Source organism: Thermobia domestica, chromosome 12 (genome assembly GCF_964235325.1).
Source record: "Thermobia domestica chromosome 12, izTheDome1.hap1.1, whole genome shotgun sequence".
NCBI lineage: Eukaryota > Metazoa > Arthropoda > Insecta > Zygentoma > Lepismatidae > Thermobia > Thermobia domestica.
The window spans coordinates 31,526,183-31,547,740 of NC_137465.1; the positions used below are offsets into that span (position 1 = coordinate 31,526,183).

General features: G+C 37.8%; 1 protein-coding gene across 1 annotated transcript in view; it reads left to right on the forward strand.

Moving 5' to 3' along the window:
* Positions 1-21,558, forward strand: part of LOC145666398 (collagen and calcium-binding EGF domain-containing protein 1-like) — a 109,205-nt gene that overhangs the window by 18,402 nt on the left and 69,245 nt on the right. The window contains exon 2 of the mRNA XM_081733601.1: positions 7,544-7,678. Coding sequence (XP_081589727.1) covers positions 7,544-7,678 — 135 coding nt within the window. The remainder of the gene's footprint in view (positions 1-7,543; positions 7,679-21,558) is intronic.

Sequence of the window (21,558 nt, forward strand, 5' to 3'; positions counted from 1 at the left end):
TCGGTACTGACAGCAGTTGCTAGCACTGAGTCAGATCTTTATGCAAGTCAAATTGTGAGTAGATGACGCACAAAACATTTCTTCATTCTGAGATAAATCACTATGGTTCAGAGCATGTTTTCCAAGGAATACCATATATTAATCTCTATATTGCTGTGTATGTAACGTATTATTTCATTATATACTAAACGTTCAGAGAAATAAAAACACTGACCACGCAAGAATCAGAAAATGATTGAAAATAGCCTAAAAATATCAAATCTAAAACAAATGCAGGAAATAAGTTTAAAAATCATTGTCTGCATTGACAGAACTTCTCCATTCTCCTCATTCCATCTTTTTCTTCCTGGAGGGGAGAAAATATTGCTTGTCAGACTGAGTATGTATTGAAATTGAAACATTTGAAAAAGTTTGAAATGTGGGACTTGAACCCGGGTCTGCCGAATAGAAGTTCAATGTGCTAACCACTTACCTACCGCATCATTTCAGCTCTCACTCAAACGATTAGCTAGCTAAAATCGTTTCATGTAAGATTATACACAAGATAATAATGATCATATAAGGAGAGGTTCCTTATGTGAGTGTCACAATGCCTTACTCGAGACTTCCTTTTTTAAACTCAAAAACAAGTTATATAGACAATTATCAATGAAGAAAATATCATAAAACGTTCTTCAAGTTGAGGCTACCTCATCGTTTTCAACGATGGTCCCGATTTACATTACTATTCTTCCTCACTCTAACTTCTAATTTCCAAAGGAGAAAAGACGACATACATTATTTTCGCATTCTTTGAATTGTATCAACACGTGTAGAAATAGGAAGTTCTATTTCTATCTTCCATAACTATTAGTTTATTCCTTATCTTTGTATGAGGAATATGTGGCAGATTACTGACAATTGATTGCTGAAGCACAGTGGGGGTTCGAATCACTCTGAAGAGCAAGCTCGGAATTTTAACTGTGCTCGATAATTCTGTGTTCGTGTCCCTGTCGTGTTTGGAATAAGTCGAAAGGAAGTTAGGTACCACTGGCGAACAATACTACGGTTAAGGCGAATTAAAAAAAGATTGGTAAAGCATGAAACTCGTATGACAGAGACCCCAGTTCGAATCCCATCGTGGCAATTATTTTTCTTTGTTTTCGGGTATTGTTTACGTAATTGGTTATGTAAGTATGTTATTATTATTATTATTATTATTATTATTATTATTATTATTATTATTATTATTATTATTATTATTATTATTATTATTATTATTATTGGCAACTCGAGAGTTGGCTACATTTTTTTCATATTGTATGAAGTTGTTGATTATTCAATTTCAAGTTTCGTTGTTGATAAGGAACGTATTTGAAATCATAAATTGCTTAAAACATTAATATTTCGAGCAGTAGCAGTAGTAGAAACATAAGCAATTTCTCGGAAATAATAACCTTTGTTTTTGATCAGTCATATATTTGACCTATACTAACGATATGCCTTACGTATTCATCAATTGTTCGCTAAACACGTTACGTTCCCAGACAGTACCAATCAAGATTGATACTGCTGACGTCATCTTATAGACGTACTTCCTAGGTAACTCTTCTATTGCGAGGGCACTGCAGAAAGTCGTTTCAAGACTAAGACCGAGAGAAATTGAATACTTTCCATGTTATCTTACATTGAAAGTATATATATTACAAATGATAAAAATTTCCTTTAATTACCCAACGGGAATCAGACCCAGAACCACCGGAATGTGAAACCAACTCTTATCCCACTACTCTAAGACTTTACTGTTAATTAAGGGGGGAGCTTGACGTGAAGTGTCTTAAGATAATTGCACAATTTTACCATTTCAATGTTGTAAAACTCTTGTTTCGGTCATAATAAAATAGAAAGCGTTATGTAGAAACATTAGTCAAGAGAACTCAAATCTAAATTGTCAAAGTAAATTGTTGAAAATGAGTGATAGAAGTAGTATTAGTGAATGTTGTTGCAGCATTTAGATATGAGGAAGTTTAACACCTTACGTGAGGATCGAGCCTAATGTTATGTGAAACTACAATTTAAATATATCTCTTCGGGTATTTCTTTATAATTATAATCTTTCACGAGCCATTAATATGCATTACAGATTCTCGAGTTCAACATTTTATCCAGTTTACTCGATATTGAGGAAATAAAACTCTCTAACCGTTGGTCCGCGAAGACGTAATGTGTGACACGAACACTCAAACGTACTTTTCATATAAATTTTCTGTTTATTACGTTATTTTGTATGGAAGTTTTTTTGTAAAAGGTAGAAAAAGAAAATGTATAACGTAAACAACCTGAAATTCAAGCTATCCCACTCATCTCAAGATTTTTCACTTCATGATGTAGAGGCAAGTGTTACTCTTGACCCCCGGAACTCACTTTAGAAACAATTCGTCTGGAAAAAGTAATATATAATAACAACCGCATGACTGGCGATATTTCGTGTTGGTCCCTTCGGGATTCTTATTGACGAATCAAAGGAATGCGCCAAAATGAAGTCCTCGCTGCCAGGGGCGAACTTGCCCGGGCGGGATGGCGGGAATTTCCGCCTGGGACCCTTGAGTCAATAATAATAATAATAATAATAATAATAATAATAATAATAATAATAATAATAATAATAATAATAATAATAATAATAATAATAATTTTCACATACTACCACTAGTATAACTTATTTCATGCGAAGAGATATATATATGATAGGGCCCTTTGGGTACGGTCACGGCCACATGGACCCTTACGATTTGTTTTATCGAATTTGTCTATGCTCTTCTAAAAATACGTGTACAAATAACATCAGGACTTCCTTTTCACATGAGAAGTTTAATGCCCTATTTTAAAAAGAATGAATTCCAAAGGGCAGAACTGCAATAACGTTATACTTATTAGGTATATTGAATATAACCGTATGAAATTACTCAACACCTGATTACTATGCCCTGAAGAGTAGCCGGGGCCCTTCTCAAATTTCCTAAGATAAAAGTCCTTTGAGATGATAATCGATTAATGGTATCATTTGCCTGTTTTGATCATTGGCGGCTCTTCAGATTTTGGCCTCCTCAGCGAAAGATTTTCAGCACTCTTGATAGGAACGTAATTTCAGGAAATTGAAGAGGAAGCAATGAAAGAGGGTCTAGAGGTGTCACACATTCGAGAAACAGAGGCTGTGGTCGGTGCTCTAATTCCCCAGAAACTGTCAGATTTACTAGAGTATCGCACATTTAGCAAGAAGGTCCTTTAAACCTGTTTCTGCTTACTAGAGACTCATGCCACAGAATTCTAAAGTATGGCCCCCGAATACTTACTCTGTAAGATCCGTACTTGGAACCCTATAATTTGCGCTTGAATTGGACTTCTAAGTTCTCACGTGTTGCATACTTTTAAGGAGCAAACATAGTTAAAATTGAACGCTTCTGTCAGGTTTTGGGTTGGGATGTTCATAACTGAGATTCATAAGGTTTAAGGTATGCAATAATCAACATTATTTTGTAGCAAAAAAATATAGTATACACTAAATATGGTACACACCCTAAATATCGCAAATGCCTAAATATGGTATACGCTACACTACCTATGCAATTTCACAATTATTGCAATTACAATATATATAACTACATACAGTGCTACATTACATACATTGCTACACTACCTATGCAATTTCACAATTATTGCAATTACAATATACAGGGTGGTAGGAAACTCCACCGACAAAATTCGAAAGTTATTCCCGACACCGAAACAAGAAAAAAAGTTCTTTTGCACTTTTTTCTAGGACACACAGTTTCGGAGCTACATGATGTCGAAAACGTGGCAAAATACACTTTAGAGTGCTATATCTTCTCTATTTCGAATGATAGAGGCAAGGCGACATGGTCACCTCAAAGGAACGAAACCTGCTCTATTCAAAGATGGGTATGTCACAATCATAAAATCAGTGCACAAGGGATTCCCCAAAGGAGCTTAGGGACTCCCGGATAAACTGTCAGGTAAAGATACGTCAAAATAGGCGTGAATGGATAGGTTTCCCATCTGGTAACCATAATTAGTTGTTACCATGTCGAGATCTCAAACAGACGAATTGATGGACGCGTCATATTAGGTATGTGTGGTTGCATAACCACCAGGTACTGATGGTGACCAACAATGAAGTTGTGGATAAGAAGTGTGGGTGAATACACTTCGGGAGGTGACTCCACCACTGGAAATAAGGAAACAAGTCATGAACAGAAGTCGAAAGAGGCGGCGTGTTCCAGCAGGAACCGGATACCTCCCGAACGAATTGAGATAGTGACGTCGGTCCACAAAATGAGAAAGAAAATCATACTCCAGGGAAGCGATGGTGCAAACTGAATGAAGCAGATGGAACTGCGCAATGGGAGTCCATACAGGAAGAAGGGGATTTCGCAAAGCAGACATGGTAGGGGCAGTGAAAAGTGAAACAGACGTATGTACTATGACATGTTACGTATGGCTTACGTACGAACTGTGGGGTGAGAGCTGGAAAAGTGGTGATTCCCCATTGCAGCGTCGGGGACCAATTCAAGGGAACACCGCCGGACATGGGTGTTGGTGCAGCGGTTCCGCAACAAGCAGAGTATGCAGACATTGCAGGGCCGAGAATCGCTGTAGGCCCTACCGAGTAGGTAACTAAGGCATGGAAGACATGGACAAAAGTAAGCATGCGTACAGGCAAACATGGACTGTATTTTCAAGGATGATACACTACAGCTCGTACTGGTGTCCGTGATGAATAAGTATCACAAAGAATGACACTAAAGGTTTTAGAAGTCTTACAACAGTCTTACCTGTGGCAACACTAAAGAAGATGCTCAAAATAACGTCCACCACTCTGAACACAGGCATTCAGACGTCGTCGCACAGACCGGCGCACACGCCGAAACGTGTCTGGTTCTTCCCGCAAAGCGTCACAAGCGGCTCGCACGCGTTGTTCCAACGTTTGGATATCAGGTACCGGAGTAGCATAAACAACAGTTTTGAGATGCCCCAATAAATAGAAATCCAGAGGGTTTATATCCGGCGACCGAGCAGGCTATGACATAGGACCGCCACGGCCGATCCACTTGCCCGGGAAAACAGTGTTCAAATAATCACGCACGGGGCGACAGAAATGCGCTTGGGCACCATCGTGCATATACCACATACGTTGTCGTAAGACCAACGGCACATTCTCCAGAAGTGTAGGAAGTATCTCGCGCAAGAAGTTCAAATAGATAGGCCCATGAGCCGTTGTGGAAGAACAACTGGTCCAATGAGATGGTTACCCAGAATCCGTGCCCAAACGTTGATATGAAACTGGTGCTGGTGGCGGGCCTGTACCATTCCATGTGGATTATCTACAGACCAGAGATGACTATTATGAAAATTCTAAGTACCATCTCTTCCAAATTGGGCTTCATCTGTGAACAAAATGGAGGAGAGAAAACCGACAGTTGTTGCCACCAAATGGAGAACCTGATTACAAAAGTCCAGCCTGGGAGGAAAAATCCCCTGGCGATAGACCCTGTACCCGTTGCAATTGATAGGGGTAAAAATTGTTGGCATGAAGGATCGACAACTCCCTCTCATGACTGGCATTATGCTGACGGGCAACCTCCCTGGAACTTACACTCGGGTCATCGAGAACATGTCGTAAAATACGTTCCCCGGTATGCACAGTGCGTTCCTCACGTGGTCTTCCCTTGTCATACATGGCAGGATGAAACGTTCCGGTCTCACACAAACGACGAAACAGCGTTGCAAATGTTGTATGATGCGGTTGGCGTCTATTGGGATATCGATTGTTGTATAATCGGGCTGCCTGCCTACCATTTCCATGTGCTTCTCCATACACAAAAATCATCTCGGCCTGTTCCTGATTGGTGTAATGGGCCATTGTCACAACACACTACATTATGAACGTGATTCACAACACACAACGTAGTAGTTGCCCACTTCAACTTCACGGATGACTTTGACAGACAAGGTAGGTCTGCTCAATTGTGATGTATTGTTTGTTGGTTGTGCACTCAGTGTTTCTTCCGTGCTAACTCCTTGTGCATCGGAATGACCTGTACTGGCAACTTGGGGGTCCTCTCGAGGCAAATCAACGAAGTACGTATGTAGTGTGGCTTAGCCGTATGGTAGCTATGGCCCTCTGTTTGTGACCGTGCAATGTTCCCGAAAATAATCAATGTTTTGCTGTCAGCAGTGTTCGAATAAACGAGGGGGTGCAGGGGAAATCACCCTCACGTAAAAGCTTATCCCCGGCTTATATCATGAAAATAGCATAGTATCCCTGTCAGGAATAATTAATAGCACTGCATTGTTGGTTACCATCAGTACCTGGTGGTTATGGATCTTCACCACAGCGAAATGAAACTACCGCTAATTTTAAAGTTTTTTTTTTATAATATCCTGAAAACAAATAACATTATTGGAAAAACAAAAACATAGTGCACTAGATAATATTCTGCATGTGATACCTTTATCACAACTCACCTATCTTCTTTGGATGTGCCGCTATTTACACAACCCGCAAAAAATGCAAAATCTTTCGGGCACGGAAGGTTTTTATAGTGGTGCAAAGATTCCACCTCATCAGCGTTGCAACAATAGAACTTATTCACTCAGGAAAAACTTCGAGGGAAATATTTGAGACAGTGAAAAAGATTTACAAGGACAATTGCTTTCCTCATTGTTGCGGTTTTGAATGACATAAAGAAGTTCAGTGCTGGCAGGGAGTCGTGGAAGATGACAGCCGCTCAGGATTAAGCAGCTCTGTCAGAACAACTCACATCATTTCGATTCGGGATATCATTTTGAATGATCGAAATGCAATTCTCAGGGAAAAATTAGATCTCGTGGAGGTGAATTTGGGGACCATTCACTAAATAATAACAAAGTCTTTAAAGTAATGGAAGCTATTCTGGCCCGTATTCAAGGGGGGCATGGGACACCTCTAAAATTTATACTGGGTCATTTAAAATGTTCACGGTAGGCTTGCAAATGAACTATAATATGGTTGGATCGGGCTCCCCATAATTTCTACCGGCGCCCCAACATTTTTGGGCTGGATACGGGTCTGAGCTGATTGCAAATTTTGTGCCTCATTTGTTAACGGAGAAACATATACAGGGAAGATTGTTCGTGAGTTCTTGGTTCGAAAAAGTGTTTATGTGTTCCCACGCCTTACATAATCAGCAGATCCTCTGTTTTCTTTCTTTTCCCCAAACTAAAAAAGTCTCACCATATACAGACGAGGAACCTGAACACCATTACAGTCCTGAACGTTCAGAAGTCATTCAATGACTTACCGGGTCTTGCAAAAGAAGGTTTCCATTTCGAAAAAAAAAAAAAAGATTAGTTGATTCCATTTGTTATTCACTTATTTTCTTACAGACCCAGCTTCGTTTCCTGATAGTTATTTAATCCATAACTAACCGTTTTTTAAGTATTCTTTTTATGTTATGATTTTATCCCACAGAATATTCCATCTTAATCATTACTTTGTTTTCAGGCCCAGCTACCTGCCATTGATAGGGTTTAGTGTTTTGCTATTGGAATGGCTAGTAACAAAATGTGCTTCAAATTACGTAGTTGGTCAGGAAGGATATTACTTGGACACATTAGATGATACTAGCCCTGTTGAAAGGTTAGTATATTATCATAAGTATGCTGTTACTTACTTCGTAAGAAAAAGATTTTTTTCTATTTAACATTGTCTTAGCAATTGCAATATTTTCTTTCCTTCTCTCTTTTCCCTTCCATCACGTCTTCCCATTCATACTTCCAGTACGTTCCTTAGGATAGCATCTCCTCTCGAACTATATTCTAAGCAGTTTATGTACTTTCCACTTTAAAATTGTTTATTTGTATACATTCAGGCCCGTATTTAGGTAAGTGCTATTCTGTGTTCGAGCACAGGGCGGCAGAATTTAGGGGGTGGCAAAATTTTGGATTTTTTAAAAAGATTCACAATAAAGTAATATTTAAAACTAGCAACCCGTAGAGTCCCGCACAAGCGCGAGAAAATATGTTAATGTGTTTAATTCATTCTACTAATTAGCTATCTTATCTGACCATTTTTTAAAAATTGATACCTAAAGGATGAGGATGAACTTGAACATCATAAAAACTGATACTGTTAAACTCAGCGACCTCGAAAACTATGAATTCAACGCTAATATCTTTCGTTTTCGATTACTTTTAAAATGTCGCCCCCTTCCTGTTGGACCTTGAAGTTGAATTGGATTAAAACTGTCATTATTCATTTTAGCTATCCCAAAAACTATGAATTGAACTCTAATATTGGTCGTTTTCGATTATTTTGAAAATACCCCAATGTTATTCTTTAGCTGGTATTTTGCAAAATCACGGCATGTTTCCTTTTTTGAGACAAGTTTGTGCTGGAGGGGCGGCAAATTATTTAGAGCACAGGGGCGCACAAGATGCAGGGTGCGGCACGTAAAACCGGCCCGTAAAGTGAACACATAAAATGAAATGTAATGTATTGAATATGATTAACTACAACACATAAATGAAATGTAATGTATTGAATATGACTACTCACCTTCACAGCAGCCTTCACAGCAGGTGATGAAAGTGTCCTCCGCCCACTTCAACACACATGTGAGCACGATTGAGGAGATTCATATATACCCTTGTTAGTTCTTGTGTTGTAATGCTATCGGTGACATCCTGGATCCTGGTCTTGAGTTCTTCAATTGTGTGTGGACTTGTTTCGTATACTCTTTCCTTTAACAGTCCCCATAAGTAAAAGTCACACGTGTACAAGTCTGGTGACCGAGGAGGCCACAAGCCTTTGCTGATTGACCTCTCTGGTGTAAACATCTCATGCACAAGGGACAATGATGCAGCTGATGTGTGGCATGTTGCACCGTCCTGCTGAAAGTAACATAACTGACGCCCCTCTTCGGTCAAGTGTGTATAAAACTCCTCCAGGATTCCCATATACACGTCACTGTTCACTGTCGTCTCAAAGAATATGGGCCCAATAACGCGTGTGGCGGAAATGGCACGCCAAACACCAATCTTCTCATCATGCAAGGGTACCTGGTGGATTGCGTGTGGATTTTCTGTCGACCAATACCGGTTGTTTTGGGAATTTACGTACCCAGACAAGGGAAACCACGCCTCGTCACTCATGATGAGCATTAGTGGATCCAAGAAACCACTGGCAACATTGCTCAACAGCCATGAACAGAAATGCATCCTCTTCTGCAGGTCAGGCTCCTTCAGTTCTTGCACAACACTTATCCGGTACGGTTTTAACTTCAGTCCCCTTAAAACACGTCTGCAACTTCTCTCACTCGCATGAACCTGTTGACTCAATCTCCTGGTTGACTTTCGAGGACTTCTTGTCATTATCTCCTCCACCTGCATCTTTAATTCAGGTGTGTAGACAGATGGTCGTCTGTTCCTGGGAGCATTTTGAACCGATCCTGTACGCCGCCATTTTTCAATCAATTCCTGAATGGTGCTTTTTGCTGGCACAGAACGTCCTGGAAATTTCTCCCGAAACAAATTCTTTGTTTTCACAAAAGATCCAGTGAGAATGAACCCTTCAACAATGGCAACACGCTCGGGTATCGAATACGGCATTATCACACACTGACACTCACCCGGCTTAACACAACGAGGCCTTTTTCTCAACTGGTTTCGACAAGTTTCACTGGCTGCGGCTGCACGTGACTGCTGCAGGTCACGTAAGTCGACCCGACCTCGACACGCCATCTCTTGGTAGGAAGGTAGATTATTTAAGTGTTGCCAAAAACACAATATACCAGAATATTACGACGGGGCGGTTTTACGTGCCGCACCCTGTATAAATACGGGCCTGCATACATTGTGAGACTCACGTCCAGAAAATATGTTTCCCTAAGGCGGTAGATATGAAGAAGGCCTTTGAAGTCTATATTGTCACAGATACGGCACAAGCGACACAATTTTGAACATACTCATCACCAGAATTCAGACACTTGTCATTCCGTGGGATTAAATTTTGTATTATGATGTAAAAGTCAGTCGTCTGGGAGTAGAACCAGTGTATGACAGCTGTCTGCAATTGTTCATCACTATCAAAATGCCTTCGGATAGGAATTGCTTGAGGTGTAGGAAGACATGAAAATTACTCGGAGCAAAATCCAGGCTATACGATAGATTGTCAAACAAGACCCAGTGAAATGACTGCGGAAGATCGTCACCCCCTCATGTAGCTAGGATCTTTCTCCGAGAACTATTCGTATCTTTTTACATTTCAAGTTATTCCTGTATTGTATATGCTTGTCATATACTAGTTCCACTCCGAGGTGGTTGACTGTTGCAACATCGAAATACAAATGTTCATCACACGTTATGATAAATGTCTGAATTGCGATGATGATTAACTCGAAAAGTAGTGTCATCTGTCCAGTATCTGTGGCAAAAAAAAAAAAATGTTTCAAGGATACTACGTAGTCTTTATGTTTACCACCTAGAGAAATGTACTTCCTGGATGCACCTGATAGTTTCACTTAGATATAAAAACATCTAGCTATTTATAATATGAAGAGAATAACAAAAATTATAATACAGTACAAATAGCAAATTATTGGTGTTATACGAGAGTCACTACGAAAGTTTGAGATACGCATTGTTGTGGCACAGTATTTGAATTCCATAGTGGTATCCAGAGCGAAGAAGCGAAGCAAGTTTCAACTCGCCTCGCTTATCGTCTTCACTTGTTTGTTGATGTGAGCAGTATTCGGCTGTCTAGAATGGAGCTCGAAAGGGAGCATTTTCGGGCAATGATCCTTTACGATTTCAAAAGTGGTTTGAACGAGACACAAAGCCTTGACCGTTTGCAGGGGGCATTAGGGACCTTTCTCCTTCCTGTGCTACAATTTTTCGGTGGTTTGGTGAATTCAGAAGAGGCCGGGCATCGCTTAAAGATGAAGAGAGAGCTGGACATCCGGCAACAGCTGTGTCAGATGAAAACATTACCGCTGTGGAACAAATGATTCGAGAAAATCCTCGAACAACTTTCAAGGACATTGAATCTACAGTGAACATTAGATCGCCAGCAGTAACAAAAATTCTTCATGATCATCTTCGGCTCAGGAAGGTTTCATCTCGTTAGGTGCCTCACACTTTGACTGAACAGCAGAAACACATGCGTGTGGAATGGTGTGAAGAAATGCTTGTAAGATTTGATGGAGGCAATTTTCGACGCGTCTCTGACGTTGTTACTGGTGATGAGACTTGGATCTATCAATTTGATCCTGAAAATAAACACCAGTCTACAGTTTGGATCTTTCCAGACGAAAATCCACCCACGAAAGTGAAGCGACGACGAAGTGTGGGGAAGAAGATGGCAGCAACTTTTTTCTCCAAATCTGGCCACGTTGCAACTGTTTCACTTGAAGAACAAAGGACTGTTACTGCTCAGTGGTACACCACTGTTTGCCTAACAAAAAAAGTGTTCCAGAAGCTTCGGGAACGGCGTCCAAGAACTGGATTGCGTGGGATACTGCTTCATCAGGACAACGCGTCCGCACACACGGCCAACATCACAATTCAGTTTTTAGAATCTACGGAGGTCAAAGTTATGACTCATCCGCCGTATAGCCCTGACCTGGCCCCATGTGATTTTTTTCTGTTCCCCAGGATCAAAGATCGCATGCGTGGGAAGAGATTTTGCAGCCCTGAAGAAGCTGTAGTTGCTTACGAGAATGAACTTTCAACACTTGAAGAAAAAGACTGGCAACACTGCTTCCAAAAGTGGTTTTCGAGGATGCAAAACTGTGTACAGTGTAATGGTGAATACTTTGAGAAAATGTAAGTGTTAAATTTATTTTAAGTAAGTAAGTTATTTCACATCTCAAAACTTTCGTAGTGACCCTCGTATATATGTTATATATACAGTATATATATATATATATATATATATATATATATATATATATATATATATATATATATATATATATATATATGTTAAAGAAATTTAAATTTCCATAATATGATACTTATATACAATTTATAAATTTTGTATGGCAAAATTTTATTATTATTATTAATTTAATGTAGATATAAAATAACACACTTTGTATATCAGAAACTAGTATAATAATGAAGACCAGGGAAAGAAGTAATCATTATATTTTAAAATGGTGTAACTTCGATATTCTACAATTTGTACTGAGCTGGTTTCGAATGTGTTCGTATAAGGAGTTTTAAATCAAATTTTGAGTCCGTGATAACTTCAAAAAACAAGAGTTGGAATTACACAGTACACGAAACAAACCTTCATTTTTACTGTAACAAAAACTTAAATTTCACACAAATGTTCATGTCCTAGTTTATATTCATGCAATGCTAGAAGCTATAGTTTATTATTATTATTATTTTAAATACTTTAAAGGGGAGATTATTTTTTCGGCACTTCAATGCACAAATAGAGAGTGCACAAAACGAATTTTATTTCTGAGCCAATGCTATGAAACAACTAGGGCAGAAAAGGGTATCATGTTTTAGCGACTAATTTAGTTTCCGAAAAGCAAGCTCGGACCCTGGATTTTGAGAGCCCATTGAGCCGCTTTCTTTACAAAGAATAAAGTGTCGAAGAGGATATGGTCTATCGTCAGTTCCACAGACAGTTTCCAGTAATTTGGTATGTAGTCTGAGGACACTACTGATTTTCCAGAATTTTCCAGACAAAATACACTGTATCCATACTGTTCATTGGTCCTGTTTTGCAAAGTAAACGTAATTGTTCACATAATGAAACGAAAATGCGCTGTTCAGTTTTCCATAGAGACAAATTTATTGAGGAAGTTTGCGTTCATCGAGGTGTCGATCCTTAGCTTTGATAAGAAGTTTACAAATTCCAAGCATTTCTTATACATTTATCCAACTTTTGCGACTCCAACTTTTGAAGAGCTTTTCAGAGATATGTGTTCACCGTCATGTGAAGTCCATCTTACAAGAGCTCAATGGGTGACAAATCCAGGAGATTGTGGTGGCTATTTCATTTTTGTGATGATGTGAGCCTGTTCTATGCTTTGCAGATTACTACTGCATAACTTGGGGGAATGTTTGGGATTGCTATCCTGTTGTAGTGCAAAGTTACGTCTCAAAATCCGCGTTCCTAATGGAATTGCGTGCCTCACTTACATATAAATGTTGTGATATACGCTTTTGTAAGTTATTCTGTTGATTTGACTTAAATAACTCAATTATCTGTAAAACACCCCCACTCAATGACACTACCTTTTCCGTGTTTAATTGTAGGTATTTCACAGTCGAATGAAAATGCTTTTCGGAAGGGAGATGCACAAACATCTGGCGTTGGGAACCGAAAATTTGAAATTTAGATTCGTCGGTGCAGAGTACCCTCTTCCATTGTTCAGCGGTTCAGTCTTTCAGTTTTTGCCCAAGAATACCTTTTATGCAATGTTTCTTGCTCGAAGGAGTGGTTTTGTTACTGCAATCATACTCCCAAGACCACAAATCTGCAGGTATCGGATCACCTTCTTATTTGATATCGATTCGGAATGGCTCTTCCGTAGTTCCGTTACCACTTCTGTACAAATTAAACGTCCTTTTCATTGGCTTGTACCTCTAATGAGCTTATCCTTGCGAGAAATTGTTGTTTCTGGACGTCCAGTTTGTTCCCGTACACTATTTACACCAGTTTGTGACTATCTTTCAAGAGTCAGACGCATTGCCCCTACTCTTGACAACCAATGAGCGATTTTTACACAGAATAGCTCTCTTCTCTTAAAGTAACCACTTGAATACGTGGTTTAGCAATTAGTTCACAGTTTTCTTTTCGCATTTTATAATATTTGTACGTTTTTCATACTAATTTACTAATTCATGCGATTGTAAGCAATACGATAACATGCAAAATTTTCGTACCCAACTTTACCTATATACGACACGATAGAATAGCATACACACAATGATAATAAACATATAGGGCCTTATGCAGAGTCGTTTTGATGTATGATTAGCGTCATACTAAAGGCCTGACTACTGCAGGAAACATATGTTAGCCGAACTCTTTAGTATGGCACTAATAACGCGTCAAAACGACTCTGCATAAGGCCCATATCTACTGGTAAGGGTTCATACAAACACGACTAGATGTCGTTAAAACGATGCATCACAAAGACAAAGCATGACCTTAGTTGTCTGTTCGTATTTATCTATTTTTGTAATTTAGTTTTCCTCAATAAGCGTGTCTCAATGTAAGTAGAGAACAAGGCCAATAAACAGGCTTTGTAAACACAATGGGCCCTTTGTTCTGACGCGTGATTAGTGTCATACTAAAGAGTTCGACTAACATATTCTTCCTGCAGTAGTCAGGCCTTTAGTATAACGCTAATCATACATCAAAAAGACTTTGCATAAGGCGGAGTGTCTTTTATTTTGAAAATTTTACAAATCTTTTATATACATATCTTTAAATCATAAAATAAGATACACAAGATCCAAACCAGTAGTTAGAGGTGTCCAGGGACCTTAGCCCCAGCGTCAAACTTCAGCCCTCTGAAATTTTCTGTTGTTTGTTAATATGTATATGAATTCAAGTCAAACTCACAAAATAATCTCGGCTCTCCATGGTTAATGCTCTGGCTACGGGTCTGACAGTCTTTCAGCACTGAGTTGAATCTGCGTTTTCTTCCGTTTACTGTTAAAACGATTTCCAGTGTACCAAGTACTTACAACCGTATTTATCTCTATTGTCCTCTGTGTGTAAGCCTATGCATGCCACCGGCTTTGGGCAATCTGCAACTCTTTTACTGTACACTCATGTCCAAAATTATTGTCGCATGCCTATAAATATGATGTTGTAGGAATATAATTTGATAACAAATCATCCTGATATTCTTATGTTAGTATGTGTATAATCGGCAAAGACATGTATGTGGCAATTTTCATGTCAAAAGATCAGTAAATGAGAACAATAAAACGAAAATAAAACTTTCTTGTCCATTTAGCAACATTTCGTTTTACTCATTCTAATTTTCGTATTTATAAATCCTTTCCTATGAAATTTACACAAATATACATTTCCCAACTATACACATAGTATCAGTATTAAAAGTACCCTGCAAAATAATTATCAAATTATATTCTTACAAGAAAACAGTTATAGATATGCGACAATCATTTTGGACATGAGTGTACATACAAGCTCAACCTGCCAATGAAATCAATTTTGAGTAAACATTTAATTCTTCTCAACTTAAAAGTTTATCTGGGTCTCGGCACCATCTGAATTTGAATAGTGGCCTCCTAACGAATACAATCACGTAATTTTCTACGTGGTGCCATAAACTTATACCATGAGGAAAACCATAAACAGGAGAAAAAATTACTAAGATAATTATAGAAACCTTGTTCACCAGGGTTCGCTTATTAAAAAAAAAAAGTATTGTTTTTTTTTAGTATACTTTCTATAGATTAGTATTTCAAGAATGCAAGTTCTGCAATCTGAAGGTTCATTTATAATAGAGAAATGGGATAAAGAAATATAAAAAATATTAATATAATTTTTCCTCAAGATATTTTAACTTTTCTTTCCTTCTTAGACTGCAAAGCTAATAATTACATCACTAAAGTCAATATTGAAAGTAATATTTTTTCAACTGCTAAAAACATTCAAGAGACTGTCGAAGTTCTTTGATTATCGAAGTTCTTTGACTGTCAAAGTTGAATTCTTAACTTAGTAAATATATTTTCTAGATCAGAAACTGCTACATGTACTGTGCAAAACAAACGCACAGGACAATACAAAACAAATCTTACATTAATTTTTAGCTAACAACCATTAATATAGAAATAAATTGTCTTACAAAATTTTAGAAAGGCTTTTTCACTGATGTAGATCTGATTAATTATAATATCGTCTCGGAAATCGCTATTGCATTATTATTATTATTATTATTATTATTATTATTATTATTATTATTATTATTATTATTATTATTATTATTATTATTAAGCTAATGTTTCACCAATTTGATGGAGAAAGAGGAGGAAAATTTCGTAGCTTTACCTTAATGCTATTTTTTTTTTTTTTTTTTTTTGTTTTAGTAAAAGGAAATTGAATTTTGTAATATAATGTATATACGGATTGTACTAAAGTGTAACTAGGGTATTCTGTAATTTGTTGTAATTGTAGTATCCTAAAGAAAATTTAAAAAATAAAAAGTTGGTGGCGTAATAGGAAAGAAATATATAACATCTGCGAGATAGTATCACAAGACATCACATTTCTACGTCAGAGTGAAATGATGACGCAAAGCACAGATGACTTATTCACTCACATAGAAGAAGTTAGTCCAGTCATGACTTGCAATTAACAAACTATTTCACTTAAAAAGAAACAAAAAAAAAAAAAAAAAAAAAACGAAATCCTTCACCTTATTCTTGCTAGAAAAATTATGTCATTATGTATACAGTTAAGTCAATTTATGTAGCTCAGGAGCCCCATCATATACCAATTTGCATCAATCCTACGCCTTTTTATTTATTTGCGATAATCCCAATGAGAGTGTGGATTTTCTTTTTTCTTTTCCCTTTCTTTTTTTTCTTTTTTTCCTTGCGTTGCGATCCTCGAATTTTTGCGAATATATTAGATTTATCGGATTAAACATTGAACTAAAGGCAAGCCCGGATACCAGCGCTACGCTGGCACAACCGTTACTTGCAACACTTATAACCACTATTACTAACACTACCAACCATTACTACGAGGGTGATATTTTTTAATCTTCATTAAGCCACCAAAAGAGAATTATGTGAGACGGTGAAATGGAGATAAGTCCCTTCAGTTATGATGCAGTTTCTTCTACACCAATGTCACAGCCAGTTTCTCCTTTGCTTTTCAGGTACATCTAAAATTGTTCTTTTCACCCCTTCTAATTCTAACACTTCCTCACTCGCTTTTCGCTCGACCCAACTAATTCTCTCCATTCTTCTCTACATTGACATTTCGAAACTATCCAGTTTATTATTATTATTATTATTATTATTATTATTATTATTATTATTATTATTATTATTATTATTTATTATTATTATTATTGTGTAACGTTCAAGTTTCTGCCCCATAGATTACAATGCCCCACATGCAACATTTTATGAGTCTTTTTCTTAACTTTTTTATTGAAGGATCCAGAAGGCTTTTCTTCTCTACCTAAATGCTTCTTTCCCCATTTCTATCCTTGCTTTTATAACGACATAGATTTTAAATTATAGATAATTTAATATTTAAGTTCGCAAAATTAGTTTGTTGCCCGTGAATCAGTAGAATGTATTTGGAACCCAGCACTCGAAGCAGTGTCCAAGATCTGAAATCCCTAGGAAAGACTCCTAATGAAAATCCTGATTCAGACTAAGATTGAGAAGAAGAAGAAGAAAGAAGAAGAAGAAGAACAAGACATTAGATCCACGTGGTATAGCGAATTAGATCCTTTTCTTTCAACCCTTTCAGGTTTCAATGATTAAAGTCAAGTCAACTATGTCACTAAAATCGTTACAATGTAATAGTTGTTTTAATTAGTGTTGCCACGAGACAAGACATTTCTTGTGTCTCGTCTCTCTCGTCTCGCAAACGAGACGAGACAGAACCATTCTAGACGAGACACGAGACGAGACGGGACGTCTCATGAAATGTCTCGTCTCGTGTCGTGTCTCGAAAAAGAAAACGCTGGCGGGAATGGTCAAAATTGAAATTGCCAGTCGTCATATAGATTGCAAAAGGAAATCCCCTTTGTGAGAAAACATGTTGAAAAGCCTTCATAGAAAAGTGTCCTCTGTCTATTGAATGAAACAATCGTGATACATGAGCTTCCAGGAATATCATCCTTAATCTCTTGTCCTAAATTCCCCTTGCTGTAAACTGAGGAATTCTCATTTTTTCATTTCTGGCCGGAATGATGACAAACAAAACAAAGACAGGGAAGATTTTTACAAGGTCAAGAAACCGAACTACCACCACCATCTATTCAATTTGAAAATTGGGTCTACACTCATCACAGGCTGTATAGTTAACAGACTACACTTGTCTTTATTCTCTGGTGGCGGTATTCTTTTTGCTAAATGAACCGAAAACGGCAATTGAAGTACGTCATCTTGCAACTAAAATTTTGTCTTCTCTTTCTCTCTCTCTCTGTCTCTCTCTCTCTCTCTCTCTCTCTCTCTCACACACACACACACACACATAAAAACACACTTTTACCATCTTACCAATCGCTCGCTTACAGCAGTCATGTTGTAAAATTCACCTCTTCATTTGGAAGCCGGGCGAAGGACAAAGAAAGCAAAGATATTGTCGACGAACCCTTCAAATTGTTTGCTTTCAGCAAATTTATGGTGCTAACAATAACACTGGAAGTGAAGAGGTTTTATAGGGGGGTCTTCCTTTTGTTACGCGGAAATGTTTGATCTGACCAGAGTGCGAATTTGCCCTCTGCTTCCAAGTTGAGAGGAGGGGAATACTTCCCTTTCCTAGTGAATAATATTCATTAGGACCTGAATTATCTTCAAAAATTGTTTCTCACAGGCGCATAAAATCTTTCGAACTTGATATGTGTAAAAACCTTTTGGTATAATATTCATGAAACTCCGTTGAAAGCAGAAAATATCATGAGAATAATTAAAATTCGAACATTGAAGAACATAATTAATAGAAAAGAAATAGAATACCCAAAACATATTTTTAACTCTGCTATAAAATGTATATCCTATATTTTTTATTAATTCCTTACTCCCATGAAAGTAACCTGGCGAGGATATTCTCTCAAAATTTTTTAGACTGAAATCCTTTTATCTCGTACGATTTCGCCCCCTGACACAATTCGAAAAAACAAATGCTGTTAAAATCCATACACATGACCCTTCCGGGACTCAACCTGGGGCCTTCAAGCCGATGGTCTGTCGCCACAGACCGCTCGGCTTGGTATGAAGGTGTACGTTGTATGATTACGAATAGATCACGACAATATAAGAAACTTTAATCCAAAATGGCCACCCAAAAATCATTTTTTAGACCACTAGCTAATCTGGGTGTACTGTCATGAGTTTGTTGCACAAACGGGGCAACCACCATATAGGGGCACACACCCCGCGGGTATGGGAACAGATTTGTACCATGGAGGTGTAGACTGGCACCAAGCATTCTTTCCTCCGATGTGTAGTTCAGCTCCCATTACTATGGCACTTTAAGTAGAGCTTACTGTGCAGTAACCTATAAAATTTCAATCAAATACTTTCCATTACTCAATAAAATTATTTGGTTTCAAGCTTTTTTTTTAAAAAAAAATAATAAATGCAACAAATCTAAACAAATCTGCTAAAATGGAAAGTAGTTTTTGGATTGGTATGGATTAACACTGTGAAACCTAAAGGCTGGAATATATGAAATCAAAGTGTACACACACATATATCTACCTATCTATCTACAGGCTACCTATATATATACCGACACTATAAAGCAAGTGGGCTGATAGTATACGGTAGTGTCGGGGGTGGTGACACCTTTACATCGAACTTTGCTTGTCGTGTAAACATTATTTGAGATTAGTGTCTTCATCTTCGACGTACCTATGAGCAATTTACTGTATATTATTCGTGTATTGAAACTGGTGAAACAAATTTCAATGTTTCAGAATGTAAAAAAAAAAAAAAAAAAAAAAAAAAAAAAGCCAGGGTCGAGAAGCCTCAGGCATTTAACAGCAGAGATATATTATCTTGTAAACTAGTAAACTATTTGTCCTTACCTTGTGAGCTTATTTGAATTTATTTTTAAGACCTTTAGGCAACTTTGGCCCACTCCGAATAGATGATGATGGGAAAATTAGTGGAATGAAGAAAGTGATAGGATACAAGACAACTTCGAGAAAACACACACACTCGATGTTTGTCCACCACAAAGCTCACATGGCACTAACCGAGATCGAACCGACTACCACACAAACCAGAGGTGAATGCTTCACGGTGTAGCTACCGTGACATTTCTTGTCTTGTGTGTTCTGGGTAATAAATTAGTTGTATCTTGATTCGCATGGTGCAGTCTGCTACATTTTACTTTCGTTCCCATGGTATGCTGCTATATTTTTTACGAGACAAGACGAGACAAACGAGACGAGACACGAGACGGGACGAGCACATTTTTTCGAGACGAGACGCGAGACGAGGCATGCTTTGCACGAGACGAGACGAGACAGCCTGAAGTCTCGTCTCGCCTCGTCTCGTGGCAACACTAGTTTTAATTATAATAGTTTCAAAAGTTACAGTTTTGATAAACTGTAATCAAAACGGTCCGGACGCAGATTTTGATAGCCTATTCCAAGTTAAATTGGTAAATTATGGTAAATATAAAGTATGGATAGAAACACGTATTGTCCTATCATATCATACACACTCCTCCCCTGTGAATTACATCAACATCTTTGCAAGATTACCAACGAAGTTTCAGCTTAGAGCAAAGTCGAAACGTAACGAAGGAAATATTTTGTGTTTATGGTGTGAAAATCTTTCAAGATAATTGCAAAATCTTCAACCAAGATCAACATTGAACTACCACCAATACTCAAACTTCATGATAATTCATGCTACTTTGAACTTCATGAATTATGTACAGGGTTGGGAAAAACCATGGTCTTTATTGAAAAAATAAAAAAATAAAAAAAAAAACATTTCTTTTTTGTTTAAACCAGGTTTTTTTTTGGTTAAAATAATTTGCCCTATACATTTATACAATATATGGACAGAAATAAGTTTGTTTCGCCTTGATGTTATTATGCAACAACCGGGTTATGCTGGAAGGGGTCACACAAGCTTAAAGTGGAATAAAAACCGCTTCTCGAGTTACATCCGAGAGAAATTGTCCTCCATTTGAACTCGGAACCAGGACTAAGTCTCGGTTCAGACGTGCAGAAAAGTCTGTTGCGGGCCCGCAACAGAAAACTCTGTTGCGGACCCGCGCGAGCCGGAAATACATTGGTTCATATCATTCATGCCACACGTGCAGACTTTCCTGCACGACTCTGCTGCGGGCCCGCAGCGCAGTGTTGCCAATCAATTTTTCGAAAAACCAGGAAAATTCTTATCCAAAATCCAGGAAACATCCAGGAGATACAACTTAATATCTAAAGATGTTAATTAGGATGACTATTTTTTTACAAGGTAAACAGTGAACCCATCAATGATTATACTTACCGATAAAAGGCTAATCATCTTTATCTGCGTACATGTCAACATTGACTCTGCTGGTCAGAGAGCGATTCACAGGGGATCCTAGCATGAGTTGTCAGAAGTGAGCCTTCTTGTGTGCAGCAATCCTTGGAAAGTTTGGGTATCAAGTCTGTCTGTCTTTCGCCTTCATCAAATTTACGATTGAAAATACTTTTTCTACAGTGACACTTGAGGAAGGCAGAGCAAAGACATAACAAATGTGGATAAATTCGGAAATATTAACTAGTTAGGCTATCTATTTCTATTTGTACTAACAAGCAT